Source organism: Trichomycterus rosablanca, chromosome 2 (genome assembly GCF_030014385.1).
Source record: "Trichomycterus rosablanca isolate fTriRos1 chromosome 2, fTriRos1.hap1, whole genome shotgun sequence".
In the NCBI taxonomy this organism is placed as follows: domain Eukaryota; kingdom Metazoa; phylum Chordata; class Actinopteri; order Siluriformes; family Trichomycteridae; genus Trichomycterus; species Trichomycterus rosablanca.
The window spans coordinates 23,338,884-23,362,205 of record NC_085989.1 but is presented as its reverse complement, the minus strand read 5'-3'; the positions used below and the strand labels follow the sequence as shown (position 1 = coordinate 23,362,205).

General features: G+C 38.3%; 2 protein-coding genes across 2 annotated transcripts; one reads left to right on the top strand and one right to left on the bottom strand.

Annotated features, from left to right (window-relative positions):
* Positions 1-1,771: 1,771 nt before the first annotated feature.
* top3a (DNA topoisomerase III alpha) lies at positions 1,772-16,196 on the bottom strand. The gene is made up of 19 exons (XM_062990428.1): positions 15,934-16,196; positions 14,466-14,525; positions 14,301-14,374; positions 14,139-14,214; positions 13,322-13,430; positions 10,588-10,731; positions 10,342-10,506; positions 10,126-10,229; positions 9,009-9,083; positions 8,591-8,673; positions 7,766-7,973; positions 6,792-6,977; positions 6,572-6,701; positions 6,380-6,493; positions 5,738-5,903; positions 5,433-5,579; positions 3,953-4,075; positions 3,100-3,836; positions 1,772-2,071 (listed from the first exon to the last, which is right to left on the bottom strand). Exons 1-19 carry the CDS (start codon positions 16,105-16,107, stop codon positions 1,914-1,916), a joined length of 3,033 nt encoding a protein of 1,010 aa, XP_062846498.1. The 5' UTR covers positions 16,108-16,196; the 3' UTR covers positions 1,772-1,913.
* Positions 16,197-17,450: 1,254 nt separating this feature from the next.
* smcr8a (Smith-Magenis syndrome chromosome region, candidate 8a) lies at positions 17,451-21,497 on the top strand. The gene is made up of 2 exons (XM_062990426.1): positions 17,451-19,633; positions 21,044-21,497. Exons 1-2 carry the CDS (start codon positions 17,451-17,453, stop codon positions 21,495-21,497), a joined length of 2,637 nt encoding a protein of 878 aa, XP_062846496.1.
* Positions 21,498-23,322: the final 1,825 nt, after the last annotated feature.

Genomic DNA, 23,322 nt, shown 5'->3' with positions numbered 1-23,322 from the left:
TTCTGGTTCAGGGTGAGTCAATGAAGAACCACAGGAGAACTGAAACCACTCCACCCTCCACAAGTGTAACAAACCAAGCCCCTAAACGTCAAGCAATGTAAAACAGGTAGTTTTAAACCATTTAGAATCATTCAAAAACACATATTTTCCCGTAAATTTTCAACCTGGACAATCTCGACTACCTCGGACCCAATAAAGTAAAAGGGTACACGCTAGTCGATTTCATTTTTATAAACGACTTTATTCTGATCAGGGTCGTAGTGGGTTCGGCGGTAAGCAGAAAATCAGTTTGTCCACAGTTGGGCAGTGATACACCCTGGCCATATCGACACATTTACCTATTGATTTGCTTACTCACACCTCAGGACTACTTACTTCAGCAGAGCAAGACACATAAGGACACATGGAGAACATGCAAAACTAGAATCAGAAGTGAGGATTGTTGAAATATTTATGAATTTGCAATTGGAAATATCATGACTTTCTGTCATAAATTAATCTTCATCCTGCTTGTGTTTTTAAATAGTGCTTACACATAAAAAACTGTTATGAAACATCATGTTTCAAGAACCAATATAGAAATGTATTGTAGTAAATACAGGGGGTGAACAAATATAATTTAAATGGTAACGATATTCAAAAAGCTGATAAAGAACCAGTCTTTTCCTTTAGAATCCTGAATAGTTCAAGATCAGAGGTTGGAGCATTCTTCAAAATGAAAATTTTCTGTTCTTTAGAAAACAAACCGATTAAGATTTACTACAAAGTCTGCTCCTCAGAACTTCCATGGGAGGCCTTGTATATATATCCTATATCCAAGCCCCACCACTGCAAAGTTGCCACTGTTGGGCCCCTGAGCAAGGCCCTTAACCCTCAATTGAATTGTATTTAATTATAATTGTAAGTCACTTAAAAGTATCTGCTAAATGCTGCAAGTGTAACTGAAAATGCCATGTTAAATATTGTCACATTTGTAAGCTGACTTTGTACAGTATTCACTGCAAAACCCTTTTTACCTACAATGTGTTGTTTTAATACGGTACATTCTGAACAGTGATTGGCTCAGAATATTTATTTGGATCCATGTCTGAGGTGTGTGTAGAAAATGAAATGTTAGAGATTTTTTTCTTGAATAATGATGAAAATGTCAGTCTTAAAATAATAATAATTTCAAAAAAGTAGAATAGTAAATAAAAAAAATGAAAAATGAAAAAACTTTGTGACATTGTAGGTAAAATCTCAAGTTATTATTATTGATAGGTTAACAGAGATTACAGTAGAAAAACTAACAATGAGCCATTTTCAAGGCTAAAAACCAGATCTAGATCTACTAAATTCACTAAAAAGACAGATAGTTAAGGAAAAAAACACTAACTGTTTAATGATATATTAAATGCCTGTTTTGATAGACAATAAGTCACAACTATGTAGTGTTATATGTTTAAAAAAAGAAACTAAGGGCCATAGGTTCTGCTTACACATGTATTTCTTTCACTTCAAAGAAAAGTGAATCTTAAAATGCAGAGGCAATGTACATGGTTTTATGATTAGACTTAATTAATCACACCCAAAAATCTCACTTCTTAGCTAAATTAAGCTGGGGTTGATGTATTCTTGAGCTTAGATCCTGAACATTATTCCATGTGGTCGTAGGGGCAAATAAGTTCTAAAAGCATTAAATGGTCATACAGTGTCAATATCACTAGACTTGTTTATAGGGAGTTTTTTCAAGACTTTTCTTGGTCAATCCTTACAAGACATAAAACACCACTTACACATTTTACCTTTTATTATGTAAAATTCCTCATTGTTTTTAAAAACATTACCATAAAACAGACAGGATTAAAAATCCTAATTAAACAGACAGAATATACATAAACAACAAACTGCTGACAGCACCATGTGCTGCTGTCTCACTGGCCCTGAGGACAGGTGGTTCGTGTGTGGCCCGGCTGATGGCAAATTCCACAAGTTCTCGGCTTTCTAGCAGTGGGAGCTTTACTAGATGAGCTTCCATTCTTCTTATTACCACCCCATTTACTGCTGTTTCCTCCTGTGCTCCCCACAGCAGCTGCAGAAAAGAGTGGTAGAAAATATATGAAGTCCATTCCTGTTCATGCCAGTAAGTTTGTCACAACCTGAATCATCTGATCACTTAGTATTTGGTAAGTTAACATTAAGAAACTAACTAATAAACTAACTTTGTTTCTTGTAAGGCATTTAGAGTTGGACTTGCTATTGTGTCTTAGATGTGGTCTTGTTGGATAAGCCAACTGTGCTTACATCTCAGTTAACTAATGACCAAACATTTTTCTTTGAGATTTTCCATCACACTACTACTATATGGAATGCTGGGTTAGCATTACAGCAGATGTAATGGACCACATCTTTTTCAAATAACTACACATCTACTCATCTGTCCACAAACTCTTAACACAAAAGCATTGGGGTCATCAAGGTAAATGGCAAATGTAAGACGGCCCCTTTGTTTGTTTTGATCAGCAGTTGTTTTTAGACCGCAACTCTCCCATGTCTTACACTTATCTCTTTCTAACGTTGGATTAATGGACAGTGACATTATCTGAAGCGAGCAAGCCCTGACCTTTCTTGGATGTCTGTCTGCGTCCTTTGTAGCTTCCTGGATTTTTTTGTGAACTTGACCACTTTTAAAATCCAAGAGAGACAATGACTCTCACTTTTGTTTGCTGGTGGTCAATACATCATTCTTTATTCATTGTTGAGAGCTTTTAGTTCACTTCACATTGCTAGTAAGGCTCAATTCAAATAATGTTTAGGTTAAACTGAGCTGGCAACAATCATTCGACAATTATTCGATTGAACTAAATTATCAATAACTTTGTTTAAATTGTTTATTAACTATAAGGGCAATAGCTTTTTCCACACGGTCAGTTGGATTACTTTAAATTAAATGTATGAAATGTTTGATTAAAATGGTATTTTGTATACTCAGGATGTCCTTTTCTTGTTGTATGAGTATTTTAAATATTTAAAACAATTGTGACAAATATATTTTAAAAAATGTACAAATACACAATTCTATTTTAGGTTTGTACACAGAAATAATTCCTAGTCATTTACCTGGAGCAACATTCTCATCCATCCACTGAAAGAAGCCACACTGCTGATCCCGTGGTTTAGCACAGGTAAGGAACATCCTGCCTTTGTTTGGTCCATCTTTCATAACGGTCCTTGTTACTGCAGGTTCATTACAGTTACACATATTCTCATCTCCACCTCCCCCTGATCCCCTGTTTGCTGGCCTTTGTTGAGGAGTATTTCCAAAACCAAGTGAAGCCCTGGGAGGTTGAGAGCCGTGGCCAACAGGTCCAACAGGTCCTCTGCTCCCTGCAGGACCAGGCTGATCATTCGGCTGATCCGCCCACAGAAAGAAGTTACAGTTCCCAGTATTGCATTTGTAGAATACACGGCCTTGGTTGGGACCTTCTTTACGGACTGTGAGGAGAAGTGCATCCTGCCCACAGTTACACACAACGTTATTCTGAGCAGTGGGTGGTGGTTGCATGGACCAGGCCGGTGTTGTGGCTTTAACCTGGGCTGGCCTGTTGCTCTCAGCTCTGGCTCTGGGAGGTACAGATCTGCTCTCAGTTCTAGACTGAGGTGCTGAATTAGTTCTTGGAGGATTTGGCTGACGAGGAGCTGCGTTCTGATTAGCCCGAGTGCCTGAATCGCCTCCTCCACGAAGATACTTTAAATTTAAGACTTCTCTCAGTGTCTCATCACAGCCTCCGATGCATCCGACAAACTCAACAGACATTCCGGGAGGCAGACTTCCCCTCTTAAACTTTAAACTTAGCCTAGAAAGAGTTTGACAAAAACACAAGAGTCACATGTCATTTGTTTCAAAATGACTGACAGTTTTAAAGTAAATAACTGCCAGTGTTAAAACACAAACTATAGTCTTATTTCTTACATGTGAACAGGATGTGGCTGACAAGTTGGACAGACGCTGTCAGCTCTGCTGACCTCTAGTACTGTATCTGGAAACCACACTGCTGCTTTACATGACGGGTAGCCCATACATGACAGAAACTTCCTGTAACAAATGGGCAGAAGGGTGTAATAAAGAAAGTGCTGCAGCATTTTAAAAACAGCACTGAGCTCTTATGTTGTTCTATGACATTGAAATTAATAAGACGTCAACGTTCTAGTTTCTTATTTGATACTAACAGAGAATTCTAACAGTAAGTAAACTATATAATAATCACATTCTGTACCAGTGTACTAGATATTTACATTTATTGCATTTAAAGTGACTGATACAATGCAAGCAACTGAGGATTAAGGGTCTTGCTCAGGGGCCCAACACTGGCCCCTTGATGGTGGTCGTGCTTGAACCAGAGAACTTCTGATCAGTAGTAAGCTACTGATACCCTAGAACATAGCCACGACAACCAAAAAATAACATGGGTTTAAAATAACATAAGCATTTAAATTTGGTCTTAAGGTTAATTTAGCTGCTAAATATGCATATATTTATGGTTGTTTCTATGGCAATGACTACCAAAGTAGTAGTAGTACCAAAGTTTGTGCTCTATTGAGGATACAGAATAATCGGTTGTACACTATTAGTTGTTCAATTTGCAGTCAATATAAAGCAATGAATAATATTATCAGCTTTATTAATTCATTCATTCATTGTCTGTTTTACTCCTGCTTTATCCTGGTTAAGCTCATGGTGGGTGTGATTCATCAGGAGAAAGACCTCGGACAGGTCACCAGTCCATTACAATTGGCCTGAACACATGTCTTTGGACTTGGGGAAGAAAACCACAGCCCACAGAGAAATTCCAAAATGAACACAGGGAGAACCTGCAAACTCTACACAGAATAAACCCTGGTCGGGGAATCAAACCCAGGCTCCTTTTGCTTTAAGACATCAGTGCTACCCACTGCGCCACCATGCTGACCAGCCTTTAGCTTTACTTTTTACCATTTTACTGGCCTTTTACAAATCTGGCTTTTACTGATGACTGATTAGATTTTATTCGACTAGGTTGAATAAAGTGAAAATGTGAAAGGCCTATAATTTCCTCAGACTCTCTGTAGCATAACTGCCAAGTTCAGTGTTATTTGTTTAGTCTATGCAGCAAAAAAAATTATCACTGTATAAAAGCCAGTGGGGGGTTGTAAAAAGTTCATTAAATAAAATGTTTTGTTCATTGTTTTATATTATTTAGTCATGAGAATGGAAAACAAACAAATTTAACACGTTTAAGGTGTGGCAAATGATTATGGCATAACCAAGATAATGCCCTGCTTACCTGTCCTGTGATTAGAAAGTAACAAAGTTGATAAAGGAAACATCACTTTACACTGTCTGTTCTTTGCCTTCATATGACCATGTTTTTTATTGTAACAGGACATTTATTTGTATGTTATTAATGACTCACCCTGTGCCGTCCTTCCTAGTCTTTAAAACCATGTCTCGGTTGCACTGAGGACACTTTCGTACTGGTAATGGCATCTCTAGTTCTTGTTCTACCTGCTCAGTATATTCTTGGGCCTGGCCTAAATAGTTAGACAGAGCCTCATCCAATCTGTAAAGAACAAAAAAAAGTTCATATAATATGACAGAATTGCCCCTTCCTATTATTTATTCTTTAAGAAAAACATCATGATAAAACATGCTTTATTCTTATTTGTTCAGTAACTTAAGAATTCTAACATTGCAGCTCTTGAAACTGTATTAACTTACTTCTTAGCTTTCTTGACAGACTCTATAAAAACTGCTTTATATTTTGCAACGTGATGTCTGAGGACAGACGTCTTGTCCTTCCTTCCCTCAGACACCAGCTTCAGGTCTGCCTCCAACTCTGCCCTTAGGTCTGGTTTAGACATTTCATAGCCCATGGAGTTGTACCCTGAATCCCAAAGATTTACAAAAAAATTACAGTACAAAATAAACACCAGAAATAAGACAATTAGGGATGTAACGATGCACCACAAGACAATTAAAAATCGGTACACATGTGCAAAGATTTGAATCGGTTCTTCATTAAAGATAAACAGCAGAGGGCACTGGCGCTATAATTTGTTTTACACAAAAAGTGAAACCAGCATTGTTTTGCATAGTTTGCACCTACCTCAGAAATAAAAGGGCATTCATTATTTAGATTTATAAAAGATAAGCACAAATACAGTATTTTATTTTAAAGATTAATAATAATAATAATAAAATCGGGAAAAAATCATATCGTGAACCAAGTATCATGAATCGTATCGCATCGTGGGTAGTGTATCGTTACATCCCTAAAGACAATACATAATACATTTTTCTTAGATAAGATAAGATAAGACTATATTGATCCAGAAGGAAATTGCATTCTTCTGTTTGTACCTTCGACAAGACCCATTCCAAGCTCTCCAGGAAGGAACCTCTGATCTTCTGTCAGGCCCACATACATGCGGCTCTTGATGGTCTCAATGTGTTCAGCATGTGTGGCATCAGTGCCTACAAAACCGAACAACTTATATTGGTTGTGTATTATAAAAAGTGGCAAAAATTAAAACTAATAGCAACATGCCTTACCAATGCCATGCTTCTCCATAAGAGAAATCAAGTCAGCCTCTGTAAGAAGTTGAGGTGGGCTTGTATGTCCTTCGACCATCTCTATTGCAGTTGGCTGAAATGTTGTTTCTGGTGTATATAATGGAACAACCTGAAAACAAAACATACAGCATCTTGAAAAAAAATAAGACAAACCCAAAAGTAATTTAGAGTGTAACTAATGATAGAGCAAATCTATTACCTTATTGTACCACTTGTCGTATGGGTAAACCTCCAGGTAGTTCCTAGCAATGATCGTCAGCCCACTTGCAGAAAATCTCTCCTCAGCAATATCAATTTCTATAGTTACCTCTTGACCCTGTGCATCCTTGGAGCAGCAAGCCAGAAAGTGACGAACTATAAACTCATACAACCGTCTCTCGTTTCCCTGTAAACATCAAAACAAATGGTATTTAAAATGTGTCCTATATGTACTACATACAGACTGTACTGTTATAGTCTGACACTTACTGCTGCGTGATCTGTGTTCTGATACTGAATATATGAAGTATTTAAGCATCTTGAAAGAGTATTCTGAATTGTAAAATATTAGTTGGAAAATGCTTGACACTTTTTTGTTCTTTTAACCCATTTAAGTCTGCTCTTGCTTCCATAATACTTTGTATAAAATTGTAACCAAATAAATAAATAAATAAATATTTAAAAAATATGAAAGGTACCCAGGTACTTTTTTAGTTTATATTGTAATGTAATAATGTAATAATTATTGGGTGTAGTGCTCTTATTAGGTCAGGCACTCGGGTGGTGCAGCATTTTATTACCCTTGCCCACAACCGCTGAGATTCCCAGCTGGGCGTCTACACAGACATTATGGGCTACGTCTGAAAGGAAGGTGACTGAAGCCCTGTGATAGGGCTGGTGCCCTGTCCAAGATATTCCTGACTTGCATTTAGTGTTTTCTGGTGGAACTGGATCCACAGTGACCCTGACCAGGAGAAAGCAGTTGATAAAAATTTAAAAAGTGAAATAACTAAATAGTTGGTCTAGTTTTCTCTTTTAACTCATGTACATTTCAAGGTACATAAAGGATTTTTTCAGATATCAAATATCAGATAGCTACACACAAATGTTCAGCCTGATTTGTATATGATTTGCTTTATTTGAATAGCTTAAGAGTAGCATTTAGTATTATGTATATAGAAAAGTGACTGTCACCTGCAGACCATTAGTGTATTTAGTAGGATGAATGGGAGGATGGGCCTGGTCTGATTTTGTTCCATTTCGAGGTGTGGGCCCACCACTTTCTAAAATGCCTTGAGCAAAAGCCCCCCATTCATTGTCCTGAGTCTGCTGCTCAACAAGTGGAACCAAATTCAGGGTTTTGGGAAACATGTTGGTCTCAGTACGAGGATAACTGATAAACCTGAAACAAAACACAGATATTAGTTCTATGGCAATATACGTATGTTCACACACATACATACATACATACATATATGTATGTATACACGTATACTTATATATACACCGATCAAGCATAACATTATTACCACCTTCCTAATAGTGTGTTGGTCCCCCTTTTGCTGCCAAAACAGCCCTGCAATTGCAATGCACTGTGCATTCTGACACCTTTTCATCAGAACCAGCATTAACTTCTTCAGCAATTCACTCCTTCGCTCCCCATGTGCATCAATGAGCCTTGGTTGCCCATGACCCTGTCGCCGGTTTACCACTGTTCCTTCCTTGGATTACTTTTGACAGATACTGACCACTGCACACCCCACAAGAGCTGCAGTTTTGGAGAGGCTCTGACCCAGTCGTCTAGCCATCACAATTTGGCCCTCGTCAGTGCATCAGTTACTCTTTACGCTTGCTGCCTAATATATCCCACCCACTAACAGGTGTTGTGATGAAGATATAATCAGTGTTATTCACTTCACCTGTCAGTGGTCATAATGTTACGCCTCGTCGGTGTATGTTTACATACATATATTTACACATATACATGCTTCTTAATAAAATATAGATTGGGAGTTATACCCTTGTGTGTATAGCTTTTCAGCTATTCTCATAGTCTCTTTTGCACTTATCTTCAATTTCCTTGAGGCCAGTTTTTCAAGTTCCTGTGCAGAAAGTAGTAATAATTAACACATTTAGAGACTTCTGTGTCTTTTATCTTTCAGAATTTACATTTACGGCATTTAGCAGACGCTTTTATCCAAAGCAGCTTACAGTTTTGCAAGCAATTGTGGGTTGAGGCCCCAAATGTGGCAAGTTGGCAGTGGTGTGAACCTTTCTGATTACTAGTTAAGCAACTTAAACACTGAGCTACCACTGCCCTGGTAAATGTCTTTTAAGTTAATAAGATTACAAATGTTTATAGACGTCCCACAGTACATTTAATGTCCATGTCATGCAGGCATGAAACATTTAGCAATGTGCTACTTTGATTACTTACCACAGTGTCGAGAGGTAATGGTCGCCATTTGCTTTTAGGTTTGCTTGTTACAGAAATAACTTTTGCCATGGGATCCTAAAATAATAGTTTATATATATTACTTTACAGCACTGTCAAATGATCATAATAGCATCACATTTCTAGTTACATAATATGTTCTACAGCCGTTATAATGTAATTAAACATTACACAGCAACATAGCTGAACGGTGAGTTTCTGGGTATAAAAATCTTTAGTAAAACATATAAACCTGATATGCCTGAATACCCAAGATTAGCCCAAAACAATCCTTTACACCTCTGCTTAAGTCATGATTTATACATTTTCCATCTCAATTTCAGTTATACTCAATTACACCATGCAAACTTAATTTAAAACAATTTCAGTTTGGTAGCGAAGCATTCTAATAGGGTAGCCCTCCACCACTCAGTCTTGAGTTAGAGTCTCGGAAGTGCCACCACCCTGCCCAAGCACACCAACACAATCGACTGTGCCTGAGGCAAGGGTATAAGGTCCTTGCTGCTGCATCAGTTACTGTGTAGTACTGCACAGGGAAAGCATGCAACCAGCGGAGTTTACCAGAGAGAAAATCAAGTATATCCAAATAAAATTAATCAAAGAGTGTGCTTGGGTGGTGCAGTGGTCTACTACAATAGCCCACAATCTTATCAACCAACCAGGCATCTACACAGATATAACTGTATATGCCAGGAAGGATGGGGGGGGATGTGTTTTGTGATGGGATGCCTCCAATCAGAATTAAATAATGATAATGATATATAGTCTGTGCTTGCATAAAAATTTCAATGATGGTAAAATAATCTAAAATTAAATTTATTTTGCAGCTTTGGACACTGTATCTGTTTTAAGCTCATACGTACTGACCTTATCTCCACCCCCACTCATACATGTTTGCCAGCCTGATAAGGTAGACAAAGAATTTGGTCACTTTTGGTTTGGAGTTACACTGTTTGATTTGAAGACAGACTCACAAAAAGTGGGGAAAAAATGTTTTTAAGATGGTACTTAATCACCACCGGTATGCTATTTTAAGAGCCCCACTTGGTTTAGTCACTCTGTAATAAACAGACATATAATAAAAAAAGATGTTGCCTACCTCCATGCACATTTGATACAGCACAAGACATGCAGTGTGACTGAACAGCCGATGCCTTTTCCAGCCAAATTCTACCGATTCCTCCTCATTAGGTTCATGTACCACTGATAGACACAATAACAGCCACTCAGTTTAATGGTCTGTTGCATTTGTGCGCCAAAAAAACAACATTAAAATCATTACAAAGAAGAAGGCCTTGAAAACAAACCGCAGTACCTTTTATTTTAAAGAAGGTCTCAGGAATAAAAGCCTGGATTGCTTTAAACCTTTCCACCACAAAGCCAAGTGTAGGAAACTGGCAGCTCCCATAACTGATGAGCTGATCAGCCAAAGACGCTGGAAAGATCTTTTGTAACCGTAAAGTCTGGAACCTTGTAAATGCTGCTCCTGAGATTAAAACAGTTTTAAAAAATTCCAACAGGTAAGCAGATGTCAGTTTTCTATGCCACTTGGAGCACTTACCAATGCGGAGATCAAGCTCTTGCCTGACATCCACTGCATCACTGACATTGATATCTGGCTCAGTTAGAGACTCGCAGGCTCTTCTTATGGAGTTAGGGGTTATCTCAGAAAATCGAGCACGAAACACCTGAATGTTTGACTTAACTAGGAGAAACCAAAGACATGTCAGCTGTAAGATTTCACTACATCACAGCAAGCAAGTCAGATTATATACAGCTACCCCCCGCTTTACAAAAGTTTGTTTTGCCCTGCTTCACCTTTATAAAACACTTACATAAGCACCTGAAGATTTGCTTTTATGAAAAAGAGGAAAGGCAAAAACAGTGTTCCATGGGCGCTAAGGTGGTGCAGCAGTAAAACATGCTAGCTGGCACACCAGAGCTGACATCTCGAACTCGTCAGTTCAAATCTCAGCTCTGCTACCGGCAAGCTGGGTGGCTACACGAACAACGATTGGCTCGTTCCCAGGGAAGGTGCCAGAGGGAATTCTTTATAACTGATGCAATTATGACCTCTGCTGGCTGATTGATGGGGGATAATGAGATTAGGGTGTGACTCTCCGTGCACAAAGCTGATCTGCATATGAACTCGCCTCGTGCAAGTGAAAAGATGCAGTCGGCTACTGCACACGTGTCTGAGTGTGTTTTAGTCACAGTGTTAGTCACTGCTTTCCTCAGTCAGAGTGGAGATCAACATTAGTAGAAAGGAAGCGTAATGCGATCAGGTAATTGGATACAACAAGACTGGGAAAAAAACAGTGTTCCATACTTGTAACCATAGAGGCCTAACAACAAACAACAAATTCTGGTAAGTGAAACTATACTGTACATACAGTGTATCACAAAAGTGAGTACACCCCTCACATTTCTGCAAATATTTCATTATATCTTTTCATGGGACAACACTATAGAAATAAAACTTGGATATAACTTAGAGTAGTCAGTGTACAACTTGTATAGCAGTGTAGATTTACTGTCTTCTGAAAATAACTCAACACACAGCCATTAATGTCTAAATGGCTGGCAACATAAGTGAGTACACCCCACAGTGAACATGTCCAAATTGTGCCCAAAGTGTCAATATTTTGTGTGACCACCATTATTATCACTGCCTTAACCCTCCTGGGCATGGAATTCACCAGAGCTGCACAGGTTGCTACTGGAATCCTCTTCCACTCCTCCATGATGACATCACGGAGCTGGTGGATGTTAGACACCTTGAACTCCTCCACCTTCCACTTGAGGATGCGCCACAGGTGCTCAATTGGGTTTAGTCCATCACCTTTACCTTCAGCTTCCTCAGCAAGGCAGTTGTCATCTTGGAGGTTGTGTTTGGGGTCGTTATCCTGTTGGAAAACTGCCATGAGGCCCAGTTTTCGAAGGGAGGGGATCATGCTCTGTTTCAGAATGTCACAGTACATGTTGGAATTCATCTTTCCCTCAATGAACTGCAGCTCCCCAGTGCCAGCAACACTCATGCAGCCCAAGACCATGATGCTACCACCACCATGCTTGACTGTAGGCAAGATACAGTTGTCTTGGTACTTCTCACCAGGGCGCCACCACACATGCTGGACACCATCTGAGCCAAACAAGTTTATCTTGGTCTCGTCAGACCACAGGGCATTTCAGTAATCCATGTTCTTGGACTGCTTGTCTTCAGCAAACTGTTTGCGGGCTTTCTTGTGCGTCAGCTTCCTTCTGGGATGACGACCATGCAGACCGAGTTGATGCAGTGTGCGGCGTATGGTCTGAGCACTGACAGGCTGACCTCCCACGTCTTCAACCTCTGCAGCAATGCTGGCAGCACTCATGTGTCTATTTTTTAAAGCCAACCTCTGGATATGACGCCGAACACGTGGACTCAACTTCTTTGGTCGACCCTGGCGAAGCCTGTTCCGAGTGGAACCTGTCCTGGAAAACCGCTGTATGACCTTGGCCACCATGCTGTAGCTCAGTTTCAGGGTGTTAGCAATCTTCTTATAGCCCAGGCCATCTTTGTGGAGAGCAACAATTCTATTTCTCACATCCTCAGAGAGTTCTTTGCCATGAGGTGCCATGTTGAATATCCAGTGGCCAGTATGAGAGAATTGTACCCAAAACACCAAATTTAACAGCCCTGCTCCCCATTTACACCTGGGACCTTGACACATGACACCAGGGAGGGACAACGACACATTTGGGCACAATTTGGACATGTTCACTGTGGGGTGTACTCACTTATGTTGCCAGCTATTTAGACATTAATGGCTGTGTGTTGAGTTATTTTCAGAAGACAGTAAATCTACACTGCTATACAAGCTGTACACTGACTACTCTAAGTTATATCCAAGTTTCATGTCTATAGTGTTCTCCCATGAAAAGATATAATGAAATATTTGCAGAAATGTGAGGGATGTACTCACTTTTGTGATACACTGTATATTTTAACTGTACTTAAGCAGTGGTAGCTGGTTGAGGAAGGTCGCTGAGGTCACAACCGTTAGTGTATGCTAAATGCCGTAAATGTAAATTTGAGCTGTGTATTTTTGTTATCATATCATTTGTGATTTTACTACGTTAGTTATTTTATATTTGATGAGTTATTTGGTTTGCTTTGAGTCTGGGAAAGCTTAGAATTTTATCCATATAAATTAATAGTGACTGCTTCTTCACTTTATAGTCTTTTGGCGTACGAAAGCTTTCATAGTAATGTTCTACTTTTAGATAGCGGGGAATACTAAAACATATGTTACCAGCTTTGCAGACGTCAATGATCTCAAATCCTATGTTCTCTCCCTCACGATCACAATCAGTCCAGATGACCAGAGCTTGACACTGTCTTGCCTCTCTCTCCAAGGTTCTCTGCAATATGAAATTCCAAAGATCGTGTTTACACATGGTTACTTTATGGGTGCCCTAGTAATAAAATCCACTTCAAATGGTGAATTAAGACTTTCATGTTATAAAAGTGTAAACAAATATGTATTTCCAACAAAATTAGTTTAAAAACCAAATTAGTCACATTCAATCACAAAATCCTTGCTGGCAGAGGATGGCCGCAGGTCAGTGGGTGCCTCCTCAGACGTGTGTGCAACCACTAGCCATTTATTTTTTACTAAACAGCAAGAGAAAGCTTTGAAATACATGGAGGAACACACCATGCCCCCCAGTATTCTTCCACCCCTCATGTCAGCACCTTGACAAAACAGTAAGAGTCGCAGCATGACGGTATCCCAACACCCCCTAATTTATACACAAAAAAATGGTAAAGCATTCCTCCTCTTTTCTGCTGCATTTAAACCCTAAAGCTCTCCACATGCAATACTGTGCTCCCTGAGCTCCCGCTTTTAGGAGGTGGCTGCACATATGTCGAAGGGGTCACCTGATACACTACAGCCCTCCTCAAACATAAGTGGAGGGTGGCAGGCGCAGGAGAAAGGTTGCAAATTGGGTATGACCAGATTGGTGAAAAAATAGAGAAATTAAAAAAAAAAAAAAAAAAAGGAACAAAAGGCATCAAGTGCATCTCTAAAAAGGGAGTATGTATATCTTTGTAAGAAAAAAAAGTACCTTAATCTGAACAAAGTTCTCAGGGCAATACTTTTCTACCTCTGCATCAAACAACAAAACTGGATTACAGCTGTGCCTGTCAAACAACATGTAATATTAGAATTTGGTATTACATCCAGCAATCACTGAAACAGACACATAATAATGAAAATTAGGACTTACCATTTTTGAAATGGAGCTTTGAATTCCAAGCCTAAAAGATGTCCTGACACAGATGTCATGGCCACAGTGACATTCTGTGTACAAACACGACCACACCTTACATTAGATCAGTTCTATCAATTTATTGTAATACTTTATGGGTGTTACAGAATACAGGACACTTACCTGTCCAAATAGATTATATTCATACTCATAGATCTTGTTGTAGACTGAGTACCCCTCTCTCTGTAGAGTTTAAAAAAAGAAGATAGAAAAGTGTTCCCTGTAAAAGAGTTTGACTTTCTATATGCAGACCTATAGTAGAGCTGAGCGATATATCAATACACACCATCAGTGCTAGACCTATTATATAGGTATCATAAAGATATCTATATATTAGGTGGATATTTTTAAATGTCACACTAAGCAGAAAAATATAACACAACCAACCTTTTCTACTACTGAATATATTACTTGTCATTTCATAACATATAGTTATAATGTGCATATGACATAAGATAATCTGTACATGTTTACATATACTTGTAAAGAACATGTATGTCAGTTGTGACAGTCTTGGGATTTTATGGATTTCTGTGATTGATTTCTTTATCCCAAACAGAAATTTAAGTTCTTTAATTAGTTTTTATAGGTTTACCAAAATAGACTGGGTCAAATATAAAAATACAGCAACTTCAATTATAAATGTTGCTGTGTACACATTTAATTAGAGTTGACTATAGGTAGTGACTTCTTTGTGCCCATATATGTAAGGAAAGTTTAACAGCACCCATTTAGAAGTGTATTGAATAGTGGTCTTTTGCTAAGGCCTAGAAATGAACTGTCACCTTATGTTTCAAAGTAATGCCTTACGAATATGAATATGAGCTGCCACTGCTGGGATCTTGAGCATGGCCCTTACCATCAGTTGCTTGGATTGTATTCAGGCACAAATGTTAGCTGCTTTGGATTAACGTATCGGCTAAATGCTGTAAATATATAACATTTTGGGCTTGTTGTGACAAAACGGAGACCAGAGTTTGTGTACTTAGTGTTGTGGCATTCAAACTAGCTCTAACCAAGAAAAATGTATGTATTTATAAGGATTTTAAAATGTTTTACACACTTTGGTTACATTCATGAGAGGACAGGTAATTACTCGTTACACAAGGTTCATCAGTTCACAAGTTTAATGTCAAACACAGTCATGGACAATTTAGTGTCTCCAATTCACCTCACTTGCACTCACTTGTTTTTGGACTGTGGGAGGAAACCGGAGCTCCCGGAGGAAACCCACACAGACATGGGGAGAACATGCAAACTACACACAGAAAGGACCCGGAACTCTCCACCTTGGAATCGAACCCAGGACCTTCTTGCTGTGAGGCGACAGTGCCAACCAAGAAAAAGGGGCACCAGCTGTAATCAATCACAAATTGGCCTTGACACAAAGTTACATGACATTGTAGAATATCATAAACCACCGAATTAAAGTTGTTGTGTGTATATTTTCAACTGTCGGGTTTATCAAACTTATATAACAATAACAAAACTTGCAGAAATCATTCAGATCTGCCATGGCATACACAATCTTACACGTGTATGTACACACTTGAATCCCCCTGTATATTGCACGTCACTGATTCACACTCACCCTTCTTGCTCTTCCATTAGACATGATCTCTGAAATACCTTTGGCTGCATCGTTTTTCTCAGCAACACAAAGCACCTTCTTAATCTGGGTTCTTCTGATCATGCTGAAGGAAATGTGCCTACAAAATCCAATCTGAGCTGTCAATCGAAACAATGATCTTGCAATAATGGTCATTACTATACGGTGGAAACTTGCAGTGTTGCATAGCGTGGCTTAAAACAGACCATGATAAATACAGCGTGTAGTTCTTTATTATTACAGCTGCACTGTTGTTACTGTAGCAGCCTGCTAATGTGGCACATTTAGCTAAACGTTAGCAAAAAAAACTCCGTATTCATAAACTCTACTGTCATACAGATTAAACTCAAAATAAATATGCTTATATATTCTAATTAAAACGCAAAAGTGAGAAATATTGCTAACAAACTCGTAAACAAAGTTCTAGACAACAAGCAGTCCTGTCAACTAAACTTTCCAATTTCGGCGCCTGTCACAAATTGTCGCAAAAATTGTCGTAAAGCACTCGTTCAGGCACTGCTCCTGTTAGTTAAACAAATATGTAAAAATAAGAATTGTAAACAGTCCCTAACAACTGAATAAATGTAAATCATTTGATATACTGGTTATATGTCCATACAATACGCTTTGCGTTTATTTTTAGGATTGCATTTTTCCATGTTAGTGTTGATGGTGTTGATTCTAAAATGAGTCGATTCTGCAAAATGAATCCATGCAATTTTCTATAAACAGCATTAATTAAGTGGCGTGTTATTTAATTAGCTATAATAAAAATGACGCTGTTTAAAATGATCGTTTTATGTTCGGTATTTAACTCGGTATTTAAAAAATACTGTATGTGGTGGACGCTTAAATTCGATTCCATCCGCCTCACCTGGAATCAGATTCAGAGTCGACTCTGAATCAAAACGCTCCACTGTCACAATTTTCCCGGATGAAGCAGGTTTGTCACGTGGTTGCATTCGTGTACGGTAACGGTGGAGTTAACGCAGATGGTCTCACGATTAGCTGATTTCCAAGTCATGCTACCCACAACATTTTGTTGTGTACGATATATGAATCTTTTATAATTGTGCGTCTTGCACGCCCATCGTTGCTGATACAGGATATGTAGTCTAATTTCTGTGGATGTAATGAACACTTGGTGCGTTGATTAATAGGTCAGATGTGCTGTGTTAAACAGTGAGATAGATTTGATTTATTTAACGACGATTCGTGCTTAATCAGGAATGCAGCTTGCATAATAATACTACAGCTGGATGTGTTACTAGCCTGGATATCCAAACCTGGAGCGATCTAGGTAAGGTAGAAATTTTAATTAGTTGTCTGATCAGGCATGGCGTCAATGCTTGTACAAGCTGGCACCCAGTGAATATAATATCAACATTGATGCTTTATCTCTAAACCAGCTGTAGTATGCACTTCAGTGTAATTCCTGCGATCTGAACTCTGGCGTTGGAGGACATTTCTTCTAATGTCACTCCTAGCATTCCGAGAACATGATCGGCTCCCCAGATGTGGTGGCATTTACCAAAGATGATGATTTTGGAGATTATTACACGGATACGTGCTCACTCCCAGAGGAGTTCTCTGTGCCTTCGTTATCTCATGCACATGCCAATCCATGGACTAAAACATCCTATGCAAAATTCTTCAAGGATTTCATTCTTATTTCTGAATTCTCAGAACAGGTTGGTCCACAGCCATTGCTCACCATTCCAGATGATTCCAAAGTGTGTGGAACGTTTGACCTTAACTACTTCTCACTGCGTATCATGTCAGTGGACTACCAGGCCTCCTTCGTGGGCCACCCTCCAGGCAGCAGCTACCCTAAGCTCAATTTTGTGGAGGACTCTATAGTTGTTCTTGGAGATTCCAAAGAGGGAGCCTTCGCCTATGTGCATCACCTGACCCTCTATGATTTGGAGGCGCGTGGTTTTGTCCGTCCTTTTTGCATGGCATATATTTCAGCAGATGAGAACAAGATTATGCAGCAGTTTCAGCAGCTGTCATCTGGGTTCTCCAAAGCCTCAGAATGCCTTAAATCAGGAAATCGGAGAGCCTTCGCTAAAGAGGTGGAGAAGAAACTAAAGGACCTGGAGTACACCAGATCAGTTCTGCACAAGGAGACCGAGCTGCAGAAAACAAACAGTGGCTGTTATTCCATGCAGGTTATTGAGAAAGCCAATGAGTTGGCAAATGTGGAAAAATCTATCTATGAACATAAAGATTTGTTGAGGCAAGTCACATCGTATCCTCGCAAGAAAAAGCAAGATTCTGATCAGGTGCAATGTGAGCTGGAAAACATGACTGATACAAATATGGTTGACAACACGATTTCTTCGAACCATTCTGAATGTAGGGATAAACATGTGGAAGCAGATAAAGCTGGTCTGCCTTGCTCTTACACCCCCCAGCTTATTAAAGCTAAATCTGCTAAATGTTTTGATAAACGCTTAAAAACGCTTGAAGAACTATGTGATTCAGACTTCTATCTCCAGACAATAGACCAACTGAACCTAATCGAAAAGACTTTTAAAGGGGATCTTTGCTGTTTATACACCAGCCAGATTGATCAGGCTCTCCTGAGTAAAATGAAAATGACTAGTTTTCTTTTTGAAGAGGAAAGAGACTGGGAGGAAGAGGTAATGGCTAGAAATTTGTATGAACACAATCATACCACACATAGTGTTCCACCATTTAACTTATCTGGCGAGCCTTTGAGCCTCGAGTCCTACACCACTTGTATTGAAATGAACCACAGTAAGATGGACCTTGAGTCTTTGGAAGTACCTCCAGAGTCCAGTACCTCTGATATCACACAGGAAACCTCTGAAGAAGCTAACGATTCCGAGACAAAAGGGAGTTTCAGTAGTGACAGGAGTATTGAGACACTTGGAAATGTAAGTCCAGCTGATCCTGATGGTTTTCTGAAAAGAACCACCACTGTGTTATGTGCTGCAAACTCCTCTAAAGAACAAGAAGACACCCCATTTATTGCTGCTGTTAATAAGGCATTATTGTTAGAATGTGAAGTAGACCTTAATCCAGCCAATGTTTTTGAAACTGGGAACCTAGTTCAAATAGATGCTGCCTGCTGTATGAGACAGGATGGCTTTATGCATGATGAGCTTTTGTCTGAACCTGCCCAGGAATGTTGTGAGGACACAGTGGTTGAGCAGGAGCCCCTATCCCTGCTTCAGGGTGACCCCGCTCTGCAGGTGGACTACGTCAAATCAGTGCTGACTGTATCAGGTACGAGCATGGGTTTGACACTTCCTGAGCTCAGCCCTAGTTCTGTCTCAAAGGAGGTGGCTAAAATGAATGTTGAAGATGTTTCAGATACTACCAGCTACATGAGCATCTCCACCAGCTCAGACAGAACAGCCTCACCTTTCACCTATGGTACTCCAATCACGTTTAAGCAGAAGAAAAGGGCTGGGCACAGCACTCTTTGGTTTATCAGACAGTATCCTTTTGCTCAGCAAGCCATATACTGTCTTCTGAGTGGTCGAACTCTTGTGGTTCTCGGAGCTGATGAAAGCACTGTAAGGAAGTTGGTGAATGCCTTAATCATTTTTGTGCCCAATCTCGGAAAGTATGGTGAAACAGTGCAGCCTTGGCTTTCCTCGTCATTTCAGCTGACTGACCTTCAGAGATGGAAACTCATTGGACTGCAGAGGTATGACTGAGTCAACAATACATAGTGTTCATTTTGTTGGTGAAAACCAAGATAAAGCAAGTTTGTCATCAACCTAAAAATGAAAGAATGATAAACTCCTTATCCAAGTCACAAATAAAACCGGCTAGATTTCGATAGACACTGTAAGAGTATTTAATATTTAAATTAAGTAAAATCCTTGTACTTTTTATGTACATGACAAAGTAAAAAATTAAATCAGCTTAAAAATGAAATCGAATTGCATATAGATTCTAATGTTTTTTTTTCCTCCCAGTGACATTATGTTTAATATTTTTTCATTGCCTCATAAAGCCACTAAAGTAGCTGAAGCTCATTTATTTTGATCAAGTTTTTGCAGGATAAGTTCTCCCAAAAGTAGAGCAAGTTATTAAATGCTTTTTTGAGGAGTAATTTAATTTGCGAAAGCTGTCTACTAGGGATGTAACGATACACTCTACCCACGATGCGATACGATTTTTTCCCGATTTTTTAATTTTTAAATTTTTTAAACAAAATGAAATTGAAGCCAAATTATGACAAAGTTTCCTTTTATTATTTCCCTCTAAAAATACTGTATTTGTGTTTATCTTTTATTTATCTAAATAATGAATGCCCTTTTATTTCTGAGGTAGGTACAAACTATGCCAAATAATGCTTATTGTGTAAAAAAAAAAACTGAAATGAAAATTTAAAACAAATCCAACATTATATAAATAAATGAATAATACAAATAAAGGAAGCATCCTTACATGAATAAATTTGGCTGGAAAATCCCCTACTTGGCAACTTTGTGAAGTGCCGTCAACCAGGCAAGGTGAATAGCGCCAGTGCCCTCTGCTGTTTAAAGTTAATATTGATTCATCTTAAATGAATAACTGATTCGAATCGTGGCACATGTGCACAGATTTTTAACTGTCTTTTGGTGCATCGTTACATCCCTACTGTCTACCAAAGTTTTCTTAATAATTTTGTTTGATTTCAAATATAAAATAAATTGGTAATCAGTAAAATGCTTTAGTTTTAGTCTACATTTGAGATAATGCAACCAATATTCAATGGATTAAAATTACGTAATTTATGTTTTATAAAACTGACAAAAGGTATTACTGATGTTACATAATTCAAATAAATATTTTTATTCACTCAATTTTTAAAATGCTATAAAAACATCAGTTGTTGTTATTTCTCTTGAACCCTTAATTCACAAAAGACCAATGACCAATTAGAATTGGTTAGAATGACCAATTCTTTCACAAATGTTTGTAAAGGTGGACTGCATGTGTCCAAATACATTTGTCCATATAGTGTATATATAGTGTTCATATAGTGTATGTAGTATTCAGTATGTGTGTTCAACATTCAATTGAATTGAGCAATATATATTTAAATAATTTTTTTATTTCCACCCAGGGTTGTTTCACCACTAGGTTCCAGCATTCTCCATTCACTGAACCGCTACAGTCGATATATTGGCATCCTGGACTGTGACAACAAAACACTACGATGTCCATCCTACAAAGGAACACTAATAAGTCACATGGCGGACCACCGGACCCAGATCAAACGTGGCAGCACCTACTATCTTCATGTGCAGAGCATGTTGACTCAGCTTACAGCTAAGGCATTCCTTTATACGTTTTGCCATCACCTGCACCTGCCCATTAGCACAGATCAAGACCAAGCATCTGTAGCATTACGCAGGACTAATTTCTTGTTGCAGCTCGGGTACACTGAGGAGGAAAGTAAAATTATTCACTTCCTGAGTGAGCTCATCAAGCAGCATTATCTTCAGGGGCCTTTAAAAGGGGTCGGCCAGTCTTTCTTTAGTTTTAATTACACCACCAGCTATTTGTACAAAATATGAATATAAGTAATTTAAGAGTTTTAGTAAGTTACATTCTATGCCTTTCCCTCTTCACATCTGCTAAATTCAGGAGACCAAGAAATATTGAATGTATTTGATTCCTTTTTCTGACAGTGTTGGCTGAATACTAGAATACTGATACTAGATAAGATAATAGTGAATAGCTTGGTGTCATCAATGGGGTTTAGCTTATTTGTCTACATTTTAGTTGAACATCTTTCTAAATTTATTACCATGGTTTTTAGAGTAAGCTTTGTGTTGCTTAAGGTTTCCTTATTTGGTTCTTTTGTATGTGAATTCTTAGAATTTCATAAACCATGAAAAGAAATCAAAACAAACTAGGATCATTCCTGGCTAATGTACTTTGTTAGCTAGCTCTTTTGGTCTGTTGTTGTTTTTATCTTCACAGTAACACTACAGTAGCTAAAATCCAGTTAGACATGCACAGAAGACTGTTGAGACAGCAGAACGGTGCTGCCAAGTTGCAGATTTGTAAGTTTTTCCAGCTCCCAACACTTTTTATTAAGCTTAGGATGTTCTTGATAATTAGCTTCCATGCTAAACCATTGAGACAGGAAAAACCTGAAAGTCTGCATTGTAGTGGGCCTTCAGTAAAGCACATAACTAAAGGTCCACTGACATAGAGGTTTTCAAGTTTTTCCTGTCTTAAACACACATTATTTAGCTTAATTTAGCTTATTATTATCAAGCACATCCTATAGACAACAGTCAGCCAGCTAATGCTTGCTTAAACACTTAAAGACTGCATTAAGAGATAGCTTTTTACTTGTGACTTTGTGACTGTGGCATTAATATGCACTATAAATTGTTCTATTAATACTTCTGTAAAATTTAGAAGTAATATTGTAATACTATGATGATGGCAGCAGATATTCAGATATTGTGTTGCTAAATCACATAGAACCACACTAAAGAGTATGTGAGTGCATCATTGGTATTAGCCATACAAATCAATGTGTTCTGTCTGGTTTGGCATGCTGCTTTAAATTCTCTGTGATAACTAGGGGAATGGGAAGGTAAGACTATAGGTAAGGTTAAGTTATTTTTAAAAACGAGCTTGCTAATACACAATGCTGAATTAATAATAATGTAATTGAATAATTTCAAGGTGGAAAATGTTGCTGTACTTAAGTTGAAGAGTACAGAACATTATGAATCCTGTTGTGCTTAATACTGATCACAACCTGGTACAAATTTAAAGTAAAAAGATTACATTTAATTAAATCCATGCTGTCTGTAAGAAGCCTACTACTCTTGATTAAAAGTTAGGGCACATTTACACCACAATCCATGGAGGTTTTTAAATAAAAGAGAACTTTTGTTTTGAGGTCTTGCACACATAAAAGAAACAGAAGACCTATTATGCCTTGAATAGTGTAATTACTTTTAAGAGTAGTGGAGAGACCTGAAATATCACATAGCTGAACAATGCAATGACTAACAAAAAATGAAGTATTTAAGTTACAGTCATTTTGAAGGGACATTACACACAACCTACAAAACACCTAGCCAGCAATGGTGTATGTATTCTATTTAAACAGAAATATCTTAGCATTCACTGGTGGCTATATTCTTTATATTGTTATTTAAACATTATTCTAAAATGTAATTTTTCCACATACTAACAAAGCGCACCATGTGGCAAGACTAGTATTTTAGTACATTTACTAAAGTTTCAAAGTGTGAAAAATATTGGATTTTACTAAAAATTCACTGATTTACACAAGCATTTTTATTGTTGTAACTGAGAATTATGATTGTTTAATGTATATCTGGAAAAAGAAGTGGGTCTAAGTTGGTTTTA